At 39.8% G+C, this 21,110-nt stretch overlaps 1 protein-coding gene across 1 annotated transcript; it reads left to right on the top strand.

The window, feature by feature from the left end:
• The first annotated feature begins 2,485 nt into the window (after positions 1-2,485).
• LOC104961721 (pro-neuregulin-2, membrane-bound isoform-like) lies at positions 2,486-19,984 on the top strand. The gene is made up of 8 exons (XM_010790054.1): positions 2,486-2,625; positions 7,098-7,156; positions 10,282-10,305; positions 11,960-12,062; positions 12,313-12,436; positions 12,590-12,717; positions 12,860-13,081; positions 16,905-19,984. The coding sequence occupies exons 1-8, from the start codon at positions 2,486-2,488 to the stop codon at positions 17,563-17,565; spliced, it is 1,461 nt and encodes a 486-aa protein (XP_010788356.1). The 3' UTR covers positions 17,566-19,984.
• Positions 19,985-21,110: the final 1,126 nt, after the last annotated feature.

Genomic DNA, 21,110 nt, shown 5'->3' with positions numbered 1-21,110 from the left:
TGTTTTTTTTGTATTACATCAGAACGTTTCCTTACTTCTCTGTGACAAACCAGTTTATCTGCAGAGGGAGTATTTCTAAGTAAAGGAAGGAGTATGATAGAGAACAAATTGGGACGTTGACTGTGCAGTGTCATAGATTGGATATCAGTTAAAGCCTGCAGGCAACAAAAAAAAATTCTAAATCTATCGTTTTTTATTTAATTAGGTTACGTGCCACTGAAAAGCTAGTTGTTGCAGTATATCTTAGTTGTGTGGATGGAAAATTCCAACATTTGACATGAAGGTTATAAAGCTGAGTTGTGATGGATTATGGTCATTTATCTGCGGTCTTGAGAACATTACCGGTTGAGGTTTTCCTGCAACACCATTCAGGGTCTGATCCTGGGAGCTCTTGTCAGTCGGATTCTCATTGTTATCTTCTGATAATTAAGTTGAGACATTTTACAAATAAATATATACAGATACTTGGAATATATCCTGTCTTTGAAAGAAAGTGGATCTCTTAAAGAGCTCATCATACAAATTAGGTTGAGAAATATAAGCAATAATGCTTTAAAATGTCTTTCGTGTGGACATTGAATTTTCAGAAACGCTGGTGGTGGAGCAGGAAAACAAAACTGGTAAAATACAGCTGAATAATACCTCTGAATGAAAGTATTGTAGTCCTATGTGGTTTTGCATTCTTTGAATCCCAAATGTCATGCAAATCAGATGTAGAGATCAATGCCCATACAGACATCTTGTAAATAGAAACTGTGACCATTAAACAGGCAAAAGTCGTCTGTGGTTCATTACAATATATTTAGAGTCAAAGTGCCATGAGACTCTGAGTACAGTGAAGCAGATTTGGTATGACCGGTAGCCATATAAACTTGCCAAGGTTCAAATATCAGCCTTGATCCTTTCTGTGTGAAGTTTACATGTTCTCCAGCTCCCTGTGTGGGTTTTCTCCGGGTCGTGTGTTTTCCACCCGCAGTCCACCCACATGTAAACCAGGTGGACTGGAGATTATGTGTTCGCAGCATGTTGCGTGTGTGTCCGCCCACCCCTGCAGAGCGCTAATGATATGTCCAGGACCTTTCCCTCCCTTCCAGAAGTGCATTCTGGGATGGGCCGCTGCCCCAGATAGAGATCCACGCAGCTAGTTTCGCCACCTTTTGTGTTGGGTGTTTTACAGTTGAAGACAAGGCTTCTATTTTGAACGTAGGAGTTTTTTTTTTACAAAGCTTGTCTGATCTTTTTTTACGAGGCGTTTTACACGCCAGCACTCCGAGTGAGAGGTATGGAAATATGTTGGAAAATAAATATTAAATCATCTATAAAGGAACTTTGTAAGAGCAACAACATAGCAGCTTTTGACTAAAGTGCAAAAATGACATCCTTTTTAACAGCAATAATAAAAGTTCACCTTGAAATCAAAAGTCATATCAGCATGTCTCATCAGATTAATGACTCGTTTTGTTGTTGGGAAGGGTGTTTGTAAGGGGAAACCTGTATGTCTGCCAGAACCTGAAAACCTGAATACATGCCAACATTATCACAGAGAAGAAGTAGATATCCTATTTTGGTTACATAAAATATGAAAATACATATTTGGAATTTTATATATAATGCTGTGTTTTGGAATACACAAAATGCTGACTTGTTTGTGATATTCAGACTCATACTGATTTAATTGATGTGGCTTTGTTATGCTAACTATCAAGGGATCCCTGTTGTTTTAGCTAATCCAGAAGTGTGCTTTTGAAAAGGATGCACTTTTTGCACCAGAGGATTGAGTCAAACTGACTTCCTCAACTCTGACACAGGATTGTGAAATCTTGTTCTGGTGGCAAACAGCCTATTTTATGTCAGAGCAAGTGGGCCCAGCTGAGTAAAATGCAATTTCTTGTCACAACATTCTGCATGACACGAGCATTCAGGCTGCTCGAGCTGATGCGGTTGTAAAGGTCTTTCCAATCGGAAAAAGTCTGTGTTTTCTACCAACAAACTGTCACTTTCTGCAGAGGTGCTAAGAGCGCCAGACAGCAGGTAACACGGATACAATCACGTGTCAGCATCTGACACTCCTCCTTCCTCAAGCCCCATCCTGTCGCTGTGCTCTCTCAGCACTCCCCTTCCTTCAAACGTCCCTGCTTTCGTCCCGATAAGCACGCTTCATCCCAAACATATTATATCTATTCAATCAGGGGGATTAAGTGCAGATACATGACTTGTTGGACCATTCCAAGGACCTGAGTCAACGCGTAAACAACTCCTACGCTATGTCAGGGAAATATTTATCTTTGCTCATAGAACTTCTTGAGATAGTGTCAACACTGCTTAGAGGCATAATTACATTTGTGGATGGGAAACTAAGAGTTCTCGTGGAAATACAAGTGTATAATATGAGTTAAACTTAGAATACTAAATAATAATGTGTGATGTTTCATTATGCCATTTTATGTCCAAATCATCATCAGCAAGAGTAATCTTAACCAAAGAAATGTTTCTTTTTTTCTCAGTAACCACAACGCCACCTCCAGCCTCTGGCCACGCCAGAAAATGCAACGACACAGAGAAAGCCTACTGTGTGAATGGCGGCGACTGTTACTTCATACACGGTATAGATAAGCTCGCCTGCAAGTGAGTTATATTCTTATTTTTTTCTATTCACCTTGAAATATACATTTTTTGACATCGTAAAATACATGTATTGTATAACATTCAAATCACTTTTCATGATGTTTCCAGTAATATTCCTAACTCTTCATATTTTTTATCCTGCTGTTTATGTTCCTGATAGCACTTGATCTTTCCTTTCAGCAGCAGCAGCAACACATCACAGGGAAATGCTGCCAGTCTTCCTAACTACCCACCTGTTGTGTATTTTAACACTAATAATGGAGTGAGGCGGTGGTGTGCTCATCCTTTTATGTCATGTTTAGTGTACAGGAGGGCTTCACATTAAAAGCCTTTTCAAAATGTCATGAGTCACTGGTTTAGTAGTGAGCAAATATTTATGCTTGTTAGAGGCCCCCAGTGAGGTAAATAGAATCCTTGCTTACATTTGAGGTCCTTGGCAGAAGGGATCAAGACCCATGTGTAAAGTGCGCCGAGGAACTGTGTCTCTCAAGGAACCTTATTTGAAACGATGTTCAAGAGTTATTTAAAAAAAAAATGTTTTCTCCCTTTTCAGGACACTGACAAGGTTTTATGAGTAGAGATTCAATGACATCAATTATTTCGATAATCGCTCAAGATTAAGAATCGCTGCTTTCTTATTCTCAAATTTTAATTATGGCTGCTTTCATTTTTGGACATTTTAAGATTTCTTTCTGACATTTCACAATTCCTTTATTCAAGGTAATAACCGTCAGATGAAAATCATTTTTAAGTTAAACCTAATAGTTATAGCAGAAACTATGCACTTATGTCTTGCCATGGTTGTCAAACATTATGTTGCATGCGGGCCATATGTCATATAGCATTAGTCCTCTGTCTGGTTTGTAATAGAGCTGAAACATTGGCAACGCTTCGGTGCCCAGTTGGCCCGAGGAAGAATGCTCGACAAGCAACGAGGACATGGCTGCAACAGCCGTTCAATACGCTGTGTACAAATTGGAGGCAGCAATAACTCAATTGCTGCAGCTAATTCACTCACAGCCGGGGCATGGGTCCAGAAAAGTTGGATAATGCAGTGAAGGCCTGCAGGGATTTGTTGCCCCCCAGCCATCTCATTCAATATAGGCCAGGCTTCAGTTGATATTACTCACTGGTTAAACAAGTCCTACAGACAGATAGTCCTACTTTAATGCCCTGCTCCTTCACTCTGAAGGATACACTTTGTTTTGGGCAGATGTTAAAGTTAACAAATGACCCACAGTAAGTAACTCACTAGATGTAAACATAATTTTTCTGATGATTTTCTTCACATAACTTAGCTATAAAAAACAAATGTAGACTTATTTAACATATTGTCCATAAATATAGCGTTTATCATTTTTATGGACTTTTTCCAGGACATTTTCAGAAGGTTTAATTCACATTTATTTGGATAAAGATAATGTAAATAATATTTTCTTGATCAATTGAGTAGGCGTTTTAAAAAACTTTTTTGCTTATTCCATGGGGGATGTTTTAAAACTTTAGACCAACAAAACTGGAAGATATTCAGTTCATTTAAAACGGAGAAAAACCATCAATTTCACACCAGAGAAGCTATCAAATAAGATGCAGATGAAGATTCTGTGAAATGACTAATCAATTGAGTAACTAATGGTTTCAGCCCTATTCAAATGTATACAACTATATTAACGTTCTTCTTTCTAAGGGAATTTATTTAACTTTTTAACAAGTCACCTCTCTGTGGGACTTGACAGAGGATTATGTAATTGTATTGTACATAAGTGCAGTATACAGTATGTAGAAGTAGAAGTAAAATTCCACACGCTTCATGGAAAAGCTTTTCCTTTCTAAATTTTTATTTTTCGTCAAAGAATAATAAATAACGACAGTGATGTATTTTACATCAAAGTTAAAACGAGTGGTAATAGAATTTGCAGCTGCACCGGCACGGACATTTGCACGCTCATCTGATTTTTAAATTACGCAGTGACAGTTTATTTCTTTCATCTTCCAGCCAAGTTTCCTAGGTCTAGGTGGTGCTACCCCCCGTTAAACACCATCACTCAGGATGAGTAATTTAATGCTGAATGTTATGGTGCTCCTGGGAGGCGTTGTGTGAAACCAGTAAATCAGGAGCAATGAGTCCTTTGTTGGACTGGTGGTGGTCTAGTTGAGTCTGTGAGAAGAATGCCGTGCCCCTCAAAGACCAGCCGCTCTTCCTAATGGGCTTGTAATGAGGAAATATGGTTTGTCTTCACTCACTTGATGCTGATGATACAGTAGTTTGTCTGCAGTTGCAAAAGTATGACGCTAAATGTCAGAGAACTTGATTAATGCTTAAAACAATGAAGAGAGTTGTCCAGTCATGTTTTCCAGGTGGTTTCATTTCCATATTATTTTTAGGACTGGAAATACAGGATATTCTTTCTCCTCATTTGATTACTTGTCCTCCCTGTCACATTTGGAGGTAATAAACACATTCCAGCTCACGACAGGCACCAGGAGAAGAAGCCACATCAACCCACTTTTTGCTCCATGATTGATTTATTGATCACATGGGCCCATTAGTTCAAAACTTTTAATCCCTATCTGATCGGATCAGATTTGGATGTCGGGTAGTTAAAAACCAAAAAACAGGATTAGGATCACTTTGATATCCGATCAGATCAGGAAATCAAATCCAAGCTTTGATCTGGATCGAATCTTCAAAACGGGTAGTTCAAACCGACAAAACAGGATTGGGATCCGTTTTATTCTGAAGAACTGGATCATCCTGATCCCACCAGAGGAGTGGATTTCCAGTGGATTACCAGAGAAAAATGTACTATACAATTTATTTTAAAATATGTTTCAATATAAATAAGATGGCAAAGTTTAACTGAAATAATACAAAATGTTTTGCCTTCATGGCAAATCAATTTTATTTTTTATTTTCTGGTCAAGTTTGTGGTGGCCTATTTACTTTTCAACCAAATGTTGATGACATAAATCTTTATGCTCATAAAAGTATAACAACAAAGATTGTCAATCACAAATGTAATTTAGATTAAAGAAAAAATATCTTCCACAAAAAAAAAGTCCATCATCTGTCATCACCTTTCAAAAGTTATTGCGGACAATAGATGTCTCTGCAATGTGGTCTCTTGTCTTCCTTGTATTATTTTTCATATCCACTAGATGGAGATCGGTAGGATTAAAGCACTGATATTCAAGATCTAGTAATCTTGAAAAGTCTGAATCTGGATCAGGGTGATCCTATCCTGAATTGCTTTGAAATACTGGGACAAAATGGATTTCAAAATCTGATCGGATCTGATTGAGACTAAAAAAATTGAACTACTGGGCCCTGGAAAGCAGCACATGGTTTATCCACAGATACATTCCACTTTTCTTTTTCCCTGTACAGACTGAGGTCAACAAGAGCCTCTGAAGCCCAAATATGACCTTTTTATATCAGTATGTCAAACTTGTTTTTGCTAACAAGCAGGGTATTTACCTTTTTAATGTTTAAGTTTTTTAAGTTTTAGTATACGTTTGCTCACTTGTAGTAACATTTCTTTGTTTACCATTTTTTATTTTAGAAATAGATGGTAAAGCAGTTTATTTCTTTACTGTTTAATATTGATAAAAGAGGACCTATTATGCTTCATTTCAGGTTTATATGTGTATGTTGAGCCTCTACTGTGACATGTTTGCATGTGTGGGGGAGAAACTTCACCTGGAGGGAACTTGGGGATTTTTGCTTTTGCACACCATTTACATGCACAAAAACCTATACAAAACACTATTGGAAAGGGTAAACCCCAAAAAGCATAATAAGGCTTCTTTACATAAAAAATATTAACACCATTTTGTATGGGAATACCAATCATCTTTGGAAGTGTTGCTTCTTGTGTTTTCACTTTGTGTGCTTTCTCCATGTGGCTTCACAGTGAAATTCAACAATACGCCTGAAAGGATTTCGACCCCCCGGTATTTACAGTGCACCTCACTTCCTGTGTTTTTCCTTCTCATAACACTTGTCTGCTCCTTCCCAGATGTCCGGACGGATACTTCGGCCCACGGTGCTTACAGACTGAGCCGCTGCGGCTGATTATGCCCAAGCCTACAGAAAGTATGTCCACTTGATATGAGCAGCTGAGAACAGAGACACAGTTGTCACTGGATTACCTCTGGACTGACTCCTGCTGCCCAAAAGTTCTCTTCCTCTTTCTCCTCCTCTTTCTCTTCCTCAGGTCAATGAGCTGCGCGTTACACCATGCACACGGTGGTGTCGTCCATGGGAACACTCTGCTTCTGCTGTCTGTAGTTGTGCTGTTGTTCTAATTCTCTCTTTCTCTCCCTCTCCCTCCCTCCCTATCCCCCCCTTCACTCTTTTCTTACGTATACTTTTCACTCTCCCTCTTTCTGTTGTCTCTCTCTTTCTCACTCACCTACCACCCTCCTCCTCCTCCTCCCTCTCTCTTTGTGGCTTTGTTTCTTTCCATCAGGTGTCCAAATGACTTTACTGGTGATCGCTGTCAAACCTACGTTATGGCCAGTTTCTACCGTATGTCAATTTCCTCTTCTGTCACTCTGTCAGACTGTCCTTGTGTCATGCGTGCATGCTGGGTGTAGAGAGATTGCATTCATTTCCTGTTATTATTACTTAATAGATGTGTCTGTGCCTCCTGCGATGACTCATTCACAAGCTGGCAGAGTTTAGTAGAGTCTGTTATTGTGTTTGGTCTGCATGTGATAGTGCGTGCCCTTTAACTCGCAGTGTTTTGCATGCACGTTCTTCAGAATACGAGCCGATGGTACGTGTGATAGCAACAAGTAGGCGGCAGGACTCAGATGCTATGTGGATTTGCACAAAGTCAGCTGCATGTAACAACACAGTCTAATGGCAAAACAATTACTAAAACCCTATCTTAATCTTGCTCACTAATGATGCTTGTTTGTGTAATCAGCGGCAAACACAAGCATGTATGATCGAATTAAAGCTGATGGATGGAGAAACAATTAGCATTTACTAAGGCATGACAAATGATGAACCTGTTAAGAGGTGCGCTGGCTTAACCCATAAGGAAGTGTTTGTTGAGGGCCAACAAGATATCTCATGTAGGATGTGAAATGGTGACACTTTAGTATGTGCATCCATAGGTCTGTACATTTTACACGAGCCAACATGAAAACATTCCACTTATGTTTTTCCTGACTAATTAGATTTGTATCTCAAACATACTGTAATAGGGTATTTACCAAAGGTAAAATCATTCTTCATGGGTTACAAGTAGCACATACAGGTGTTTCATTCACTTCAACTCAGCCGCATAACTCGCTCAAGACTCAGACTCTAGTAAATCGTAACATCCACACTATAATCCGCCAGTTGTGTTTCTTGCTTCAGAAGAACAGCAACAAAATGGTGCTCTCACAGCAGATGTCCTCAGCTAAGAGTTCACACGCTGCACTACAGTGCCGTGTCAAACTACTTTGCCTGGGGTAAGAGAAGCACACCTCACACCACTCCACACGGCAACATCAGAAAACAAATCCATCAAAAGCTAAATGAAACAAAGATTTCCAGATAACTATGGTTTTGTTAGATCTTGCCCTTGAGGTATTTTGATTTAAAAAAACATCCTCTATTACCTGTTGGTTGATTACTTGAAAGTGTCCCAAGTGAAAATAAGATAAACGACTGAGTTTGATGTTGAAGACATGAGCCAGAATAAAAATAGTGTACGGTAATACCATAGAATTAAAATACAACGCCCATGTTGGATAATAGCAAAGAATCTTCTGGTATCTTTCTGCATATTCGTCAGCGTCATGTCTTTGCAAGCCCATGTGGTTGCAATTCAGTGTAACATAAGAGTGAAATAACTAACTGCATCTGCTTTTGCCTGATGTTGCCTTCAGAGCCTCATCCCCGCAGTCTGACTTGCAGAGCTTACACTCAGTGTTTGTTGTATGTTGGCTCAGAGTACAATGGCAATAAACCCTCTTAACTACAAGTAATTTCATCTCACATTAAGTCGAAATGCACTGTGCTGAAATTACTTGTTCTTTTGGCAGAGCAGACTGTGATGTGTGGGAGCTCTTTATCCCTACACTGTTTTCTGCATTCTGTCTAACTTCGACGCAGCTGTGCAAATACATCAAGAACAGCATTTATTTCCAGCTCTCATCCAGCTACGTGAACACAAAACAGGCTTTGATTAGTTGCTTTACATTTGAATTTGTTCAAATCAATGACCTGACTATCTGTACGCTTAACAGATTAAAGTTCAAAAGTCAGTTCAACAATCAGATGTTCTCTGATGAAACGTTCATCCATCAATAATTGAATGTTGTTATTTAAAATATAAAAGATTAAGCCTCCTCTCAGTCACATCATATGATTTAATATCATTGTTTATCTAAGGATATTAACCTCTTGGTTTGAAAAAACGTAAGATCAACAGTTATCATGTTCATGAAAGCCCCTTTCAGACATGATGGATGTAGCTGTTAAGGGATTTTAGTTTTTTTGGAAAACTAGCAATCGTTAATGGCCTCGCACATATTGCATGTTTCCTACTCTCAATTAAGGAGAATAAATCACAGTTTTAAAGCAGGCACATGTGCACACACACACACACACACACACACACACACACACACACACACACACACACACACACACACACACACACACACACACACACACACACACACACACATACATACACACACACACACACACACACACACACACACGCACACGCACACGCACGCACACGCACACGCACACGCACACGCACACGCACACGCACACACACACACACACACTCCATATTTAAAGACTCAACTCCTGGAGGGCGCCTCCCATCCCCAGGAGATACCAAAGACAAGGAGGATGGCTTCTGCTCCTCAGCCATAAGGGCTTGGCTTTACAAGAGCATGTTGTCATTAGAACAGCTGGGACTAGCTTCAACCCAAGTAAAGCAAGAAAGCTGCCAGAGATATGGACTCAGCTGGTTGGTGCAGCCTCCCTTAGGCCTCTCTGTGCCATATGATATAAAGTCCAGCTATAATTCTTCCTATTCCGAGCGATTACTCAGACACTGTACAGATACACTCCTTTTTACTTGCCTGTTCATGCGATGGGTGTGTTCGGGGAAATGACAGTGTAGCGTTTTTTAGAAAGCAGAAAACTGAAAGCCCAGGTAATCCCAGCAGATGACGCATATTTTCCCCCGGGAGCAAAAATGAGAGTGACTGTGCGTCTAATTATTCCAAATCCCATAAGGAGATTTTGTTCCGTTATGTTATCAAATGTAACTCTGCAAGTCTGGAAACATACACAAAAAAGTGCGAATCAGACTGTGTTGAGACATACAGCAAATAGAAAACTGCACACATTATATATTTTTCGATTAGACTATTTTAGAAATCAAATCAGTTAAGAATGAAATGGTAGTTTTTGTGTAGTGTGGTTTCACGTGTGTGTTGCATGCTGTGTGTTCCCGTCGTTGACATTACTGACCATGTCATGCCGACAATTACTGACAAAGTGCTTGTTGTCCCAGTTGCCGTAATGCATATTTATGTTTGCTCCACTGTGTGTTAGAAGGTGTCACTTTCTAAACCTGGTCTTTTGTTTATTTTTGTTTCTCTTCAACTGTCAACCCTCTGCAATGGCAGAGCATCTTGGGATTGAATTTATGGGTATGGAAAAATCCATTTTGACTCTCTGCCCAAGCATAACTATTAAATAGGTGTCCTTCGTTTTGACTTGCTCCCATTCCTTTCTGTTAATCATATCGTCCCTTGATTAACCAATCAAATCTCTCTATCGTACCATTACTCATTATAATGACAAACCCGACGCATCCGATCCTCCATCAATCATCATTAACATGGATGTCCTCACTCGCAACCCTCATACATGTGAAATGGAAATGTAGAACCATTAACAGAGTTTGAAGCTCAATAGCATTTTTCCCCTTTTTTGGACTGATTTTTGTTTTCTCATCCCATCTATCATAAGCATGGTGTATCATGTTGCTAGCTACCAGATGTCTCTCCTCAATCTTCACCTTCATCTTTCCAAACCTTTTAGTCTCATACCTCTAGTGTCTCTGTTTCCTTTGATATGCCACCCCTTTACTTTTTATGTATGTGTTCTGTCCATGTTTCCTGCATCACCCCGTCGTTAGCTTAGCTGAAATGTAACTTCTGAAGTCATATAATATCTGTGTAACTGGTTTGAATTACCCTATGAGGATGCTGTGATGTGAGCATGCATTGCTATATTTAGAACCTACATTCATGATTTTCTTCTATCTCCAGCTATTTTCATCCTCCTTTGTTGTTAGCTATTGTTTTCTGCTAACTTTTCCAGACAAGTGCTTCACTGGTTGAGGGTTGTAGAATGAACGCTCAAGGCGTTTCTTTCCAGATCACAAAATAACACATATAGAAACTGGACCTGCACCAAGATCACTTGTGATTATGATGTATTTGTTCTCTAGGAACTTGAAACAAATTGGTATGGTGGTGTAAATTGGCAGCTTCAGATGGAAGGAGTTGTACACATTCATTTATTTGTGGTACATTCTTTATCAGACACCACACTACCTCTTAGCTCCATCATGTCCTCCAAGGGCACAGGCATACCTCAACCTCACACAAGCTCTTCTCTGGAAAAGCACAATTTAAGTCTAAATTCTTCCAGTTATATATTTATTGATATTTCATTTCAAAATGAATGTGTTTAATGAATAAGCGTAACATAAGATCTCATAACTGTACTTACTGAATCCATGAGCAGATGAAGACTTCTGTAAGTGAATGCAGCTGTTGTTTAAGATCATGTCAAAACATTTCCAAATCACTTCGGTGACACATCGGTGTTATACTGCACAGTTTGCAGGTTCCGCTGGTCATCCATTAAGGGCACGAACCATTAAAGTATCATATATTGTATCATTTGAAATTACTTGGATTTTTAGAGGATACAGCTGCTTATTCGATCAGTCCAACTCCCTGCCCCCACCTATGCCGCCTTACTGCAGCGCAGGCGGCAACAGCATCTGTTGTATTTGTGATTATGTGCGAGGAAAGGTTTCCCTGTGAAGTGAGTTGTCAGGGAAGGGAAGGTGAAGCTTCATACTGCTCAGGATTTAGTCTATAAAAAAGTTAAGAAATGTGGATCAGTAAAAAGTGGTGAACCTGCATTTTTGTGACACTAATTTTTTTCTCCTGTTATTTTTCTCCCTGTGTGTGTGTGTGTGTGTGTGTGTGTGTGTGTGTGTGTGTGTGTGTGTGTGTGTGTGTGTGTGTGTGTGTGTGTGTGTGTGTGTGTGTTTGATGTTGACAGAGGCAGAGGAACTCTACCAGAAAAGAGTCCTGACAATCACGGGTATTTGTGTGGCGCTGTTGGTGGTGGGCATCGTGTGTGTGGTCGCCTACTGTAAAACCAAGTAAGTCCTGCTGATTAATGGATATTTAACATTTTTAACTCCACCTGCCTTTCTTAAAATATGTATGTATACTCAAACTGTGTTCATTGCATGTAATATGCAGAAGAGAAATAGAAGAATACTGTTTATTAGTTAAAAATTAAGACATTTTGATATTTTTATGGTTAACATGTCATTTTTTGTTACTACTAGAGTGTCGTAACTTAAAAATAAAGGGCAAGAGAGAAATTGACCAACATTTGCTCAACAGGAAACAAAGAAAGAAGATGCACACTCATCTGCGACAAAATATGTGTCCAGAACATCCCAATCGTAACCTTGCTAACGGACCCAATCACCCCGGACCAGGCCCAGAGGAAATCCCTATGGTAGATGTGAGTTTCTGAAAGGATTCCTAACGTTATTAAAGTAAACGCACACAGATGTACTGTACACCAAATGGTTTAATGCTTAGTTATATAATCAAAGCTTGTCTTTTTTTCCCCCCACATTTTTCCATCTGCCAAATCCATTTTTCCCCGACACAGTACATATCAAAGAATGTCCCTGCAACTGAACGAGTCATACGGCCTGCAACAGAGGGGTCGTTCCCTGCCAGCCATAACTCTTCCAGATCTCACAACTCTTCCACACGAGCCCATTCATCAACACACAGGTGAGCATTCATAACACCAAACCATTTCTTTAAGCGGTCAAACGCCTCTGGAAACAGGTGAATTGGTTGTCAAAAATAACAAAAGAAAAGGATAGAAAAAAAAGGGGGGTGTGTGAGCGTTAACACCTTTTTTATTTATCAGACATGAGGAACGGACATGGAGCCTGGCACATTCTGACAGCATCCTCTCCGACTCGCCGGGAATGATGTCATCATCCGTGGGGACCAGTAAATGCAGCAGTCCTGCGTGCATGGACGCACGGGCACGACGCGCTGGTCACTGTGGTTACTCTGACCCCCATCGGACGGGCCTGCAGTACAGAGACTCTTTCGACTCGCTGGGAGACTCTCCGCACAGCGACAGGTGGGAAACAGGCCTATGTGGCTCTAGGTTTGGCGTTAACATTCTCGAAAAGTTTGCTCTCTCTGCTGGTTCTCTCTCAGCCTCAGTCCCAGTCAGGGCACTCTGAGATTCAGAGGAAACTGACACACAGACAGCAGGCATGATGATGAAATACGCTAAGGTAGGCAAGTGTGGAAAATGGGGACAATGTGCATACAGCTAGTGTAACATTAGTCCCTAGCCAGTATGTCATTCCGATTGGCTTGAGCTTTCCCTTTTTATTTCCCTTAAGGATCCATGTGACAGTTTTGGACATGCACTTCTTGGCCAGAAACGATTTAATCCGTGCGTCACAAGGAAAGGTAGAGAATAAATTTAGCACAAAGTGTAGAAGCTGGAAGAAGAAGTTAGTCTGTCAGAAGTGAGAAAATATTCCTTTCAACAACCCCAAAGCAGTCTATATTTAGCAGTCCTGCATCTATTTCTGTTCTTAAGGCACAGAGATGTCAATCTTCCCATGTGACTCAACATGTCAAACAAGATTATTTCATCAAAAGTCTGAGTGCTCCCAGAACATGTCAGCTCAAACACAATTAGTTCACTGTAAATATTGTGCTTTCAGTTCTGCCACATGCTCTTTATTTCGTTTGCAATGTCACACATGGTCCAAATTTGAAGGGATATTGTTATAGGGGCCTAACAATGACCCTCCCCACCCAATCCCAAAATGCCCTCACTGTTAACGTTTACATTTCCAAAACATTTTACAGCCAAGCATCCATCACTCAACAAGCTCAATAAGCACTGAGCTAGGAGAACACACAGGGGTATGGGAGCACTATTGAGCCATATATTAAAAGTATGAAGTGTACGTTTTAAGCAAAAAAACAGTGGGTTAGTTATCTTTTCCAAAAGTAAAGAACTTTTTTGAGGGATTGGAATGATGGCCCAGCTATGTCGAGGAAGTCGGTATCTGTTGTAATTGAAGACCCTGTGTTTAAGGTTTGAAAAAACATGCTATAGGTTGCTTTACATGAAGTCATCCAGCCCTTTTCTACCGATAGCTTACACACAGCCTTATTAACATTTGCTTCAGGTCTTTAGAATCAATATTTACCCTAATGTCTTCTGTATTGGACCTTTAATTATTCTCAGCATCAGCCTATCCATTGTAAATGGGTCACTACATAAGATCATTTGGATAGGTATGAAGTGAAAATACAAGAAAAACTAGTTCAAATGCATTAAAACTAACAAAAAGTTGAACAGACGATAACAGAATGCATAGTGACCCACTGACCTCACAGGATAAGTCTGCTTGCTTATGGCTTTAGAGTTTTAAGTACATATCATTTGAGCCAACCAGAGCCACACTTTTGGACCAGATGTAGACCTTACACACTTAACACATTAACTTATGCCTGCTAATGCTGCAAAATGCTTACTTGAGGTGTTGAATATGCAAATCGGTGCATGTCCAACTTCAGTCCCTGGGCCAAGATGAAAGTAATGGACCAAAAATATTCCTAATGTGTTTATAGCTGCATGCATCCATTTAAGTATTAAAAAATTTCCAGAAATGACGACATGACTTAAGCCCCTTTCCCACTGGACAAATATCCCACTAACTCCCACTAACATCTGGCTTTTTCTCTTTCGTGGGAAAGGTTACAATCAGCATTCATTCCCGGGACAAATCACTTGTGAATTCACAGGTATTTGTCGGCTCCAGCTTTGATCAGCAGTGATACAAATATGACCCAGGGGTGGACCGCATTTCCTTTTGCCCTTTTATAGTACAATGTCCATGACACGCACTGATTCACGTAAAAACTCACAAAAAAATACAAATTATAACTCCTTAAAACCTTTTTTTACTCTTTTACTGTTCCAACAATGACCTACGCTGGTTTGTGAGTTTCAAAAAGAGAATAAGTAACAATGTAAAAATAAAGTAACCATCTTAAATACTTTTTACTGTTTATTAATTAAACCTGTTTTCCGGAGCGTCGAGTGTGTTTTCCCGTGTCCTAATTTTGGCCGCATAAGGGTATGACTTACTGCAGCAAAAATGTAAATAAGATACTGTATAAATGACAAGACTATGCAGTCCTGGCCTATTATCTGAAGCAAATAAACAGTGCCCTTTATAGACTGTCAAAAACAACCTGGACAAGATGTGTCTTGCCTCCTATGTGCATCAGCTTCATCGTCCCAACAATGCCAGCACACAACAAGCATTTCAGCACAAAATGTGCCTTGGCCAATGAGTTGCTATACAGAGTCAGATTGCATAACCAACTTCCCCTGAGAGTCATTCCAGGTAACAGGCGCCTGTTTCCATCATGGCGACGGCTTTGGATTCAGCTGAATCAGCAGTTCTGTGGGAATATCTCAAGCTTGTGTCTCACACAGCCTGTTGTAGTTTCCTAAGGGCAAAGGACATTTGACACAAAAAGTCTGATCTACGGTCAGTGATATGAGGACTTGAAACGGCATTTAAAATGTATTGACAATCATGTTTAGTTGATGTATGAATATAGTTTTGTAACTATCAATCAACATGTTGGCAACTAGGGTTAGTTGGAGAAGGGATGGAAAAGTGGGAACCATGACCCGTCAGTCGAGAAAACGCACTTTAAATGTATCTGTCTTTAAAGCTTGATATTGACTTTCTACTTCAAGAGCCAAGCCGTACATTTTTATAGCTAGCGTTTAACAATAATTAGGGGGTTGTGTATCTTCAAGAACTTCTACATTTACTCAAGCATTCATTCATGGTGCCAACATGGCCGTGACATATAATTAAACAAGATAGCATAAACTGAAAACCACAGTAGGTTGGGGATGAAGGTATAGAAAGGTGCAGCATGCCATTATTCAAAGGATTAAGAGAAATGTTGTCTTGTGATCAGCATATACACTAAAATGCTAAAGTGAAACCTTGCTGTGCAGGTTAGTCTGTTGTAGAGAAACATTATTTAGTCACCGTCATTCTTTAGGAATAGACTATACAGCAACCAATAAGCAGCTGCTCCTGCCCGAAGACCTCTGGCTGGGATTTGATTTTAACTGCTTGAGACGCTCAAATAGACAGGTGATCGTAAAACAAACTGCTGGAAATGTTATTGATACAGTCATTCAGATTCACTGTCAGGCAGTAGAATGAATGTTTATGAATGTCTGTTAAGACAATCACTTTTGCAAATCCTCAGCATCAACCAATTTTATATTTGTATTTTATAAGACCCAAGGATATTAAAAAAAGACATGGCTCCACATCAGATCCTTGGGGGACACCACCAGACTCCAAGTTTGTAAACATGGGATATGATATACAGTACTGTAGTATTGCTGCCGATTTTATATTCTTCTTGAATTCTTGAATATTTGAATTCATCTTGAATATCTTTCTTGAACACAAGGTGATAACTTTCTTTGAGTGACTTTTTTCAACCTTGGTCAAATCTGCCGATAAAAAACACTTCAGATCAAAATAGAAATATCTCAAATATATCATCTTTTTTTAAATTGAGACGATGTCAATGGTCAGGGAAGATATTATTTTAAAGTTTAAATACCCAGTGTGAAAAAAAAAATTACAGCAGTTCAGCTCAACAGGACATCTAGGTTAAATGAATGTATGATACAACACTTGTTTTCCATTTAATATTCCAGTGCCTGTTTACAGCTTGCTTGTAACTTGGCAATTTGGTAGTTCATTCAATGAATCGAATGTTTGAGAAAAATTCAGACAGATTTCTTTAAACTCTTCCACTTGCTCACTTCTGCTTGTTGCTCTTCTCTCTACTTAACTATGCCCTCCTCTCTGCTTTTACTACAGATACGTGTCAGCCCTGACGACACCAGCCCGACTCTCCCCAGTGGATTTCCATTACTCATTGCCCTCGCAGGTGCCTACCTTCCAGATAACATCCCCCAATGCCAGCCATGCCATGTCTCTCCCTCCTGCTGTCCGCAACCCCTACCCTCTGGAGGATGACCAGCCCCTGTTGCGCCGCTACCAGGTGCCACTACACGATGCCCAGTGCCAGGAGCCCTACCGGCAGCAGCGCCGCACCTATCTAAACGACAGCAGGGGCAGCCTGCCCTCCAGCCCCTACCGGCTGGCTAAAGAAGAAGACTATGAGACCACCCAGGAGTATCTCTCCTCTCGGGAGCAACCAAAGAGAAGTGGGTCCAGTGGAACTGGTAGCCGGCGCTGGCGGAGATCCAGACTTAATGGCCACGTGGCCCCGCGTGGATACGAGGCCTCTCGGGACTATGGGTCTCGAAGCTGCCTAACAGATAGTGAGTCAGAGGAGGACGGGGAGAACACGCCCTTCCTCAGTATGCAGAACATGAATGCCGAGCCCTCCACCATCTACAGGCCGGTGGACAGTCGGACTTCTCACTCATCGGGGCGGCACAGTGGGCATGGGAACATGCATACAAGACTTACACACTCACGCTCCAAACCGGACAATACACCCATTAAAGAGTGAAAATGAACCAACAAAAATCAATATAGTATAGACCTGCATCTATAAGAAATATTTTTATTTTATATAACTGAGATATTCTAAACAAATGAAATATTTATTTTCATTTTAGCAAAAGTTGTCTACTAGTTAACAGCAAAGACTTTTTTATAGGGAAAACTCTATTTATATGTACATTTTTGATTTACAGCATAAAAAGATGTGCCAGTTTTTTCACAACGTAAAAAAATAATAGTAATATTGTGGTGCCTTTTGCTGTATGCCGATGCCAGAGGGCCAGTGGAGGTTTTTGTAGCCTTTCTTATATGGACGCCTCATTTTTTATACACATTTATGTTGTTTTTTCCTCTCTGGTTTCCTGTTTTACTTTCTTTCCAAGTTGCATTCTTTGAGGAGTCTAGCCCCACTGGAACATAACCCCTTCCATGTCATGCAATATAAACCACTTCAACATAAAGTGTATGTTTACATTAATATGATTCGCCTGTAGGGTATATGATTTGGGATCTAATTGAGCGCCTGATAAATACGATGTAGATCCTTTTTTCCCTCTGACTGATGTCTACAGAGAGATTGTGTGTGTGTGTGTGTGTGTGTGTGTGTGTGTGTGTGTGTGTGTGTGTGTGTGTGTGTGTGTGTGTGTGTGGTGATTGTTAGATGAATTTCATTGTCTGTTGTGATGACATTCAAACTTGTGGATCTACCGGTGACAGAAGAGTGTATCAGAGGTTCACAGAATAGTGCTTTATCAGAACAGTGACCCCCCGTGTATGTGGACAGGTAAGGCTGTTTTAGGGTTGTATGTTATGCAGGTCATTGCTTGATGGGTTTACAGCTATTCCTTCACTTCCCCAGCCTGCCCCAGTTTAGTCCTATTTGATTCCCCAGCAGGTTTTCCCTCATGTTAGTTTCTTAAGAGGCCAACAAACGCTGAGCCGCTTGGCACAGGGTGACCCCTGCCATCAGGAGTGATGGCAAAACAAAAAGATTGCATCTGTTTTCACTCAACTCAGCCCCTAATGCCATTCTTCATCATCCTTCTGTGTCCATTCTGTTTTTGTGGATCGTATTAAAGGCCACACAGTGTCTCAGGATTTACACTTGCCCACCCCCCCTTTTCCCTTCCACCTTAAACTCTGTTCACCCTCTTCCTCAACTTAAGGTCTACCTAAGACTAAGGCTCTCAGATCATGAAGGCCGAAATGTAAAACATACAGCCTACCAGTTCCCTGAACACATGCACATAGAGAGAAGGAAAGTAGAAGCAGCTGAGTGGAGGACAGTATAGAACATACTAGACAATATAATGGAAATAGCTGTGAAACTTTGGAGGATCATACAATGCAAAAATATGCAAACTTTCTATTTTGCTGTTTGATTACATAATTTTCTAACAGGTGACTGTAGTGTGTTTTGTGTGGAAAAAAACGATGTGATGCCTGTAGTGTAGAATGAACATGATATAAATGCATATTTACATGAGTTAGTTTTTAAAGCCATTATGCAGCCATCTATAAAGTTGTCAGCCTTTCTTGTTCACATGTCCATTGAATGACTGTGTCCATGAATTGTTGTATCACCTACTTTTAGACTGCTCCACTTAACATGCACACTTCCAAGTAATGGCAAAAAGCATCCAGACAGTGTCTCCTCCGATGGTACTGTGTACTGCTTTTTATCTTGTCGACGGTTAGTCCTTTCAAATGAACTCCATAAATGAGGGTGATTTCAAAATTAAAAACATTTGAGCCCCCTGTCCTCCATTGAAGGATATAAACATTTCCAAGGTAATTCAAGAATCATGACTCAGTGAGAGAGAACAGTTGTGTCACTGTTGGTATGGTATTTACTCCTTAAAAAAAAAAAAATCTGAATTATCAGACTATAACTCTTGAAAAAATTAATCTGCAATATTTACGTCTATGGTAAACGCACAGTGGTATTGCTATATAGAAAGGTCTTTGGTCACACCTCACATGCAGATACTTCATTGAGTTTCTCACCTCTGGGTTTACTTTTGTATGTCTGAAAAATACAGAAGAAGATAGTGCTCCTCTAGTTTAAATGTGATACTCCCTTCACTCTTCTAGTCCTCTCACACAATGGAGATGCTACCAGGCACATCCTGCCACTCTCTTCTGTTTAATTTTATGACCCCCCCACTCCACCTGACTCCCACCCTCGCTTGAAATGTTTGAACACCTCTCCTCTGCATGTCCTTGTGGTCACGGTTAGATGGGTGCATGGTAAAAAAGCAGCAGACAATTATTTTCCAGTCAGTGAAAGTGTATTTCATTTTAACATTCAGCAATAAAAGAGAACCTTCCCCCATGTCATTCCTGAAATATGCTAGAAAAAAAGAAAAAAAATGCGAGATTGTCATAGATTGTAAAATAAAATGAAAAATGAATCCACCTGTTCATATGAGAAAATAAATCTTTATTCATATCATTTTACGATGTAGTTATTTCTGTAGAAAGCGTTGCTTTTGCATTTAATTCACCTTTTAGTGTGACTTCAGGCTTGACTCTTCTGGCATGTAGTGCATACGATACACATCGTGTCTCAGGAGTACACACATAACATCTGATTCTGATATATGGTTTATATGTTGATTGAGGGGTTATAGATTGAACAAAACAGTTTCACATGGTAGAAGTTATAGCTCATACAGTCAGAGCCAGTCACACAAGCACATACAAAAACATATGTGGGAAATAAGCGTAGTCAAGTTATAAAACTTATTGTCAGAAAAGTACAGTACAAAAGATAAAAATCGATGGACCTATTCTGAAACAAAAAAAATAATGATTTATTTATTTTCCCCATGGATTTAAATCTTGATGTTTCACCAGCATTCTTGAAGAAAAATCCCATATTGTAAGAAATGTAATGACAAACAGATCTTTAAGAACACGATTCTAGCATTAAAGAAGTACAGAGAAGATTTCTTGCTTTATTTTAGCTTCTAAATTTCCGCCCTTCTTCAAAAAAAAGATCTACAGTGTTGGGGATCTGACTGGTTTAGCTTTTGCATTACCGAGGACTCACCACTAGATGGAGGCACAACAGCAAGATTCACAAGACAAACCAGGAAAGAGCAACGTTTGCAAGGGTGAGTTTTATTCTGTATTGTATGTTATTTCCTTATTGAATATAAAATAGAAACACACTTTATATGTATTACAGCTGTGTTCCTTTGGAGTAAACTGAACTGCAGCCTGATAAAAAACCCATCACTTCTGAGTGCAGTTTGTGATCCAAGCAGACATCGTTGTAAATATTAGAGGTCAATCAATAGTGGAACAATCCTCCACTTTAAATCTCAGTTCAATATATTTTTGTCACAAATATGAGATATTAAAGTACAGAACTTATTGTTACTTTACGGTGTCTTTTTAGAAGTGGAAAAAACAGCCTATTGAATTTGCCGGCATCATGCACTCATTGACAGTCAAAATGGATACCATTATTCAGTTGGTCCATTCAAAGACATGTTCGATTGTCTGTGAGACTCAAAAGATTAATATTTAAAGACTGGGTGACAT

This window comes from Notothenia coriiceps, unplaced genomic scaffold, assembly GCF_000735185.1.
Source record: "Notothenia coriiceps isolate Sejong01 unplaced genomic scaffold, NC01 NC01_scaffold00033697, whole genome shotgun sequence".
In the NCBI taxonomy this organism is placed as follows: Eukaryota; Metazoa; Chordata; class Actinopteri; order Perciformes; family Nototheniidae; genus Notothenia; species Notothenia coriiceps.
Note: the sequence above shows the minus strand (reverse complement) of the source record. Positions and strands in the feature narration are given on the sequence as shown.

Excerpts from the sequence above, each read along its gene's own strand:
- LOC104961721 (XM_010790054.1), top strand. The coding sequence starts at position 2,486 with ATGTTTCTTTTTTTCTCAGTAACCACAACGCCACCTCCAGCCTCTGGC. Across the intron at positions 2,626-7,097 it reads ATAGATAAGCTCGCCTGCAA|GTGTCCAAATGACTTTACTG; the intron begins GTGAGTTATATT and ends TCTTTCCATCAG. Across the intron at positions 13,082-16,904 it reads GACTCTCCGCACAGCGACAG|ATACGTGTCAGCCCTGACGA; the intron begins GTGGGAAACAGG and ends CTTTTACTACAG.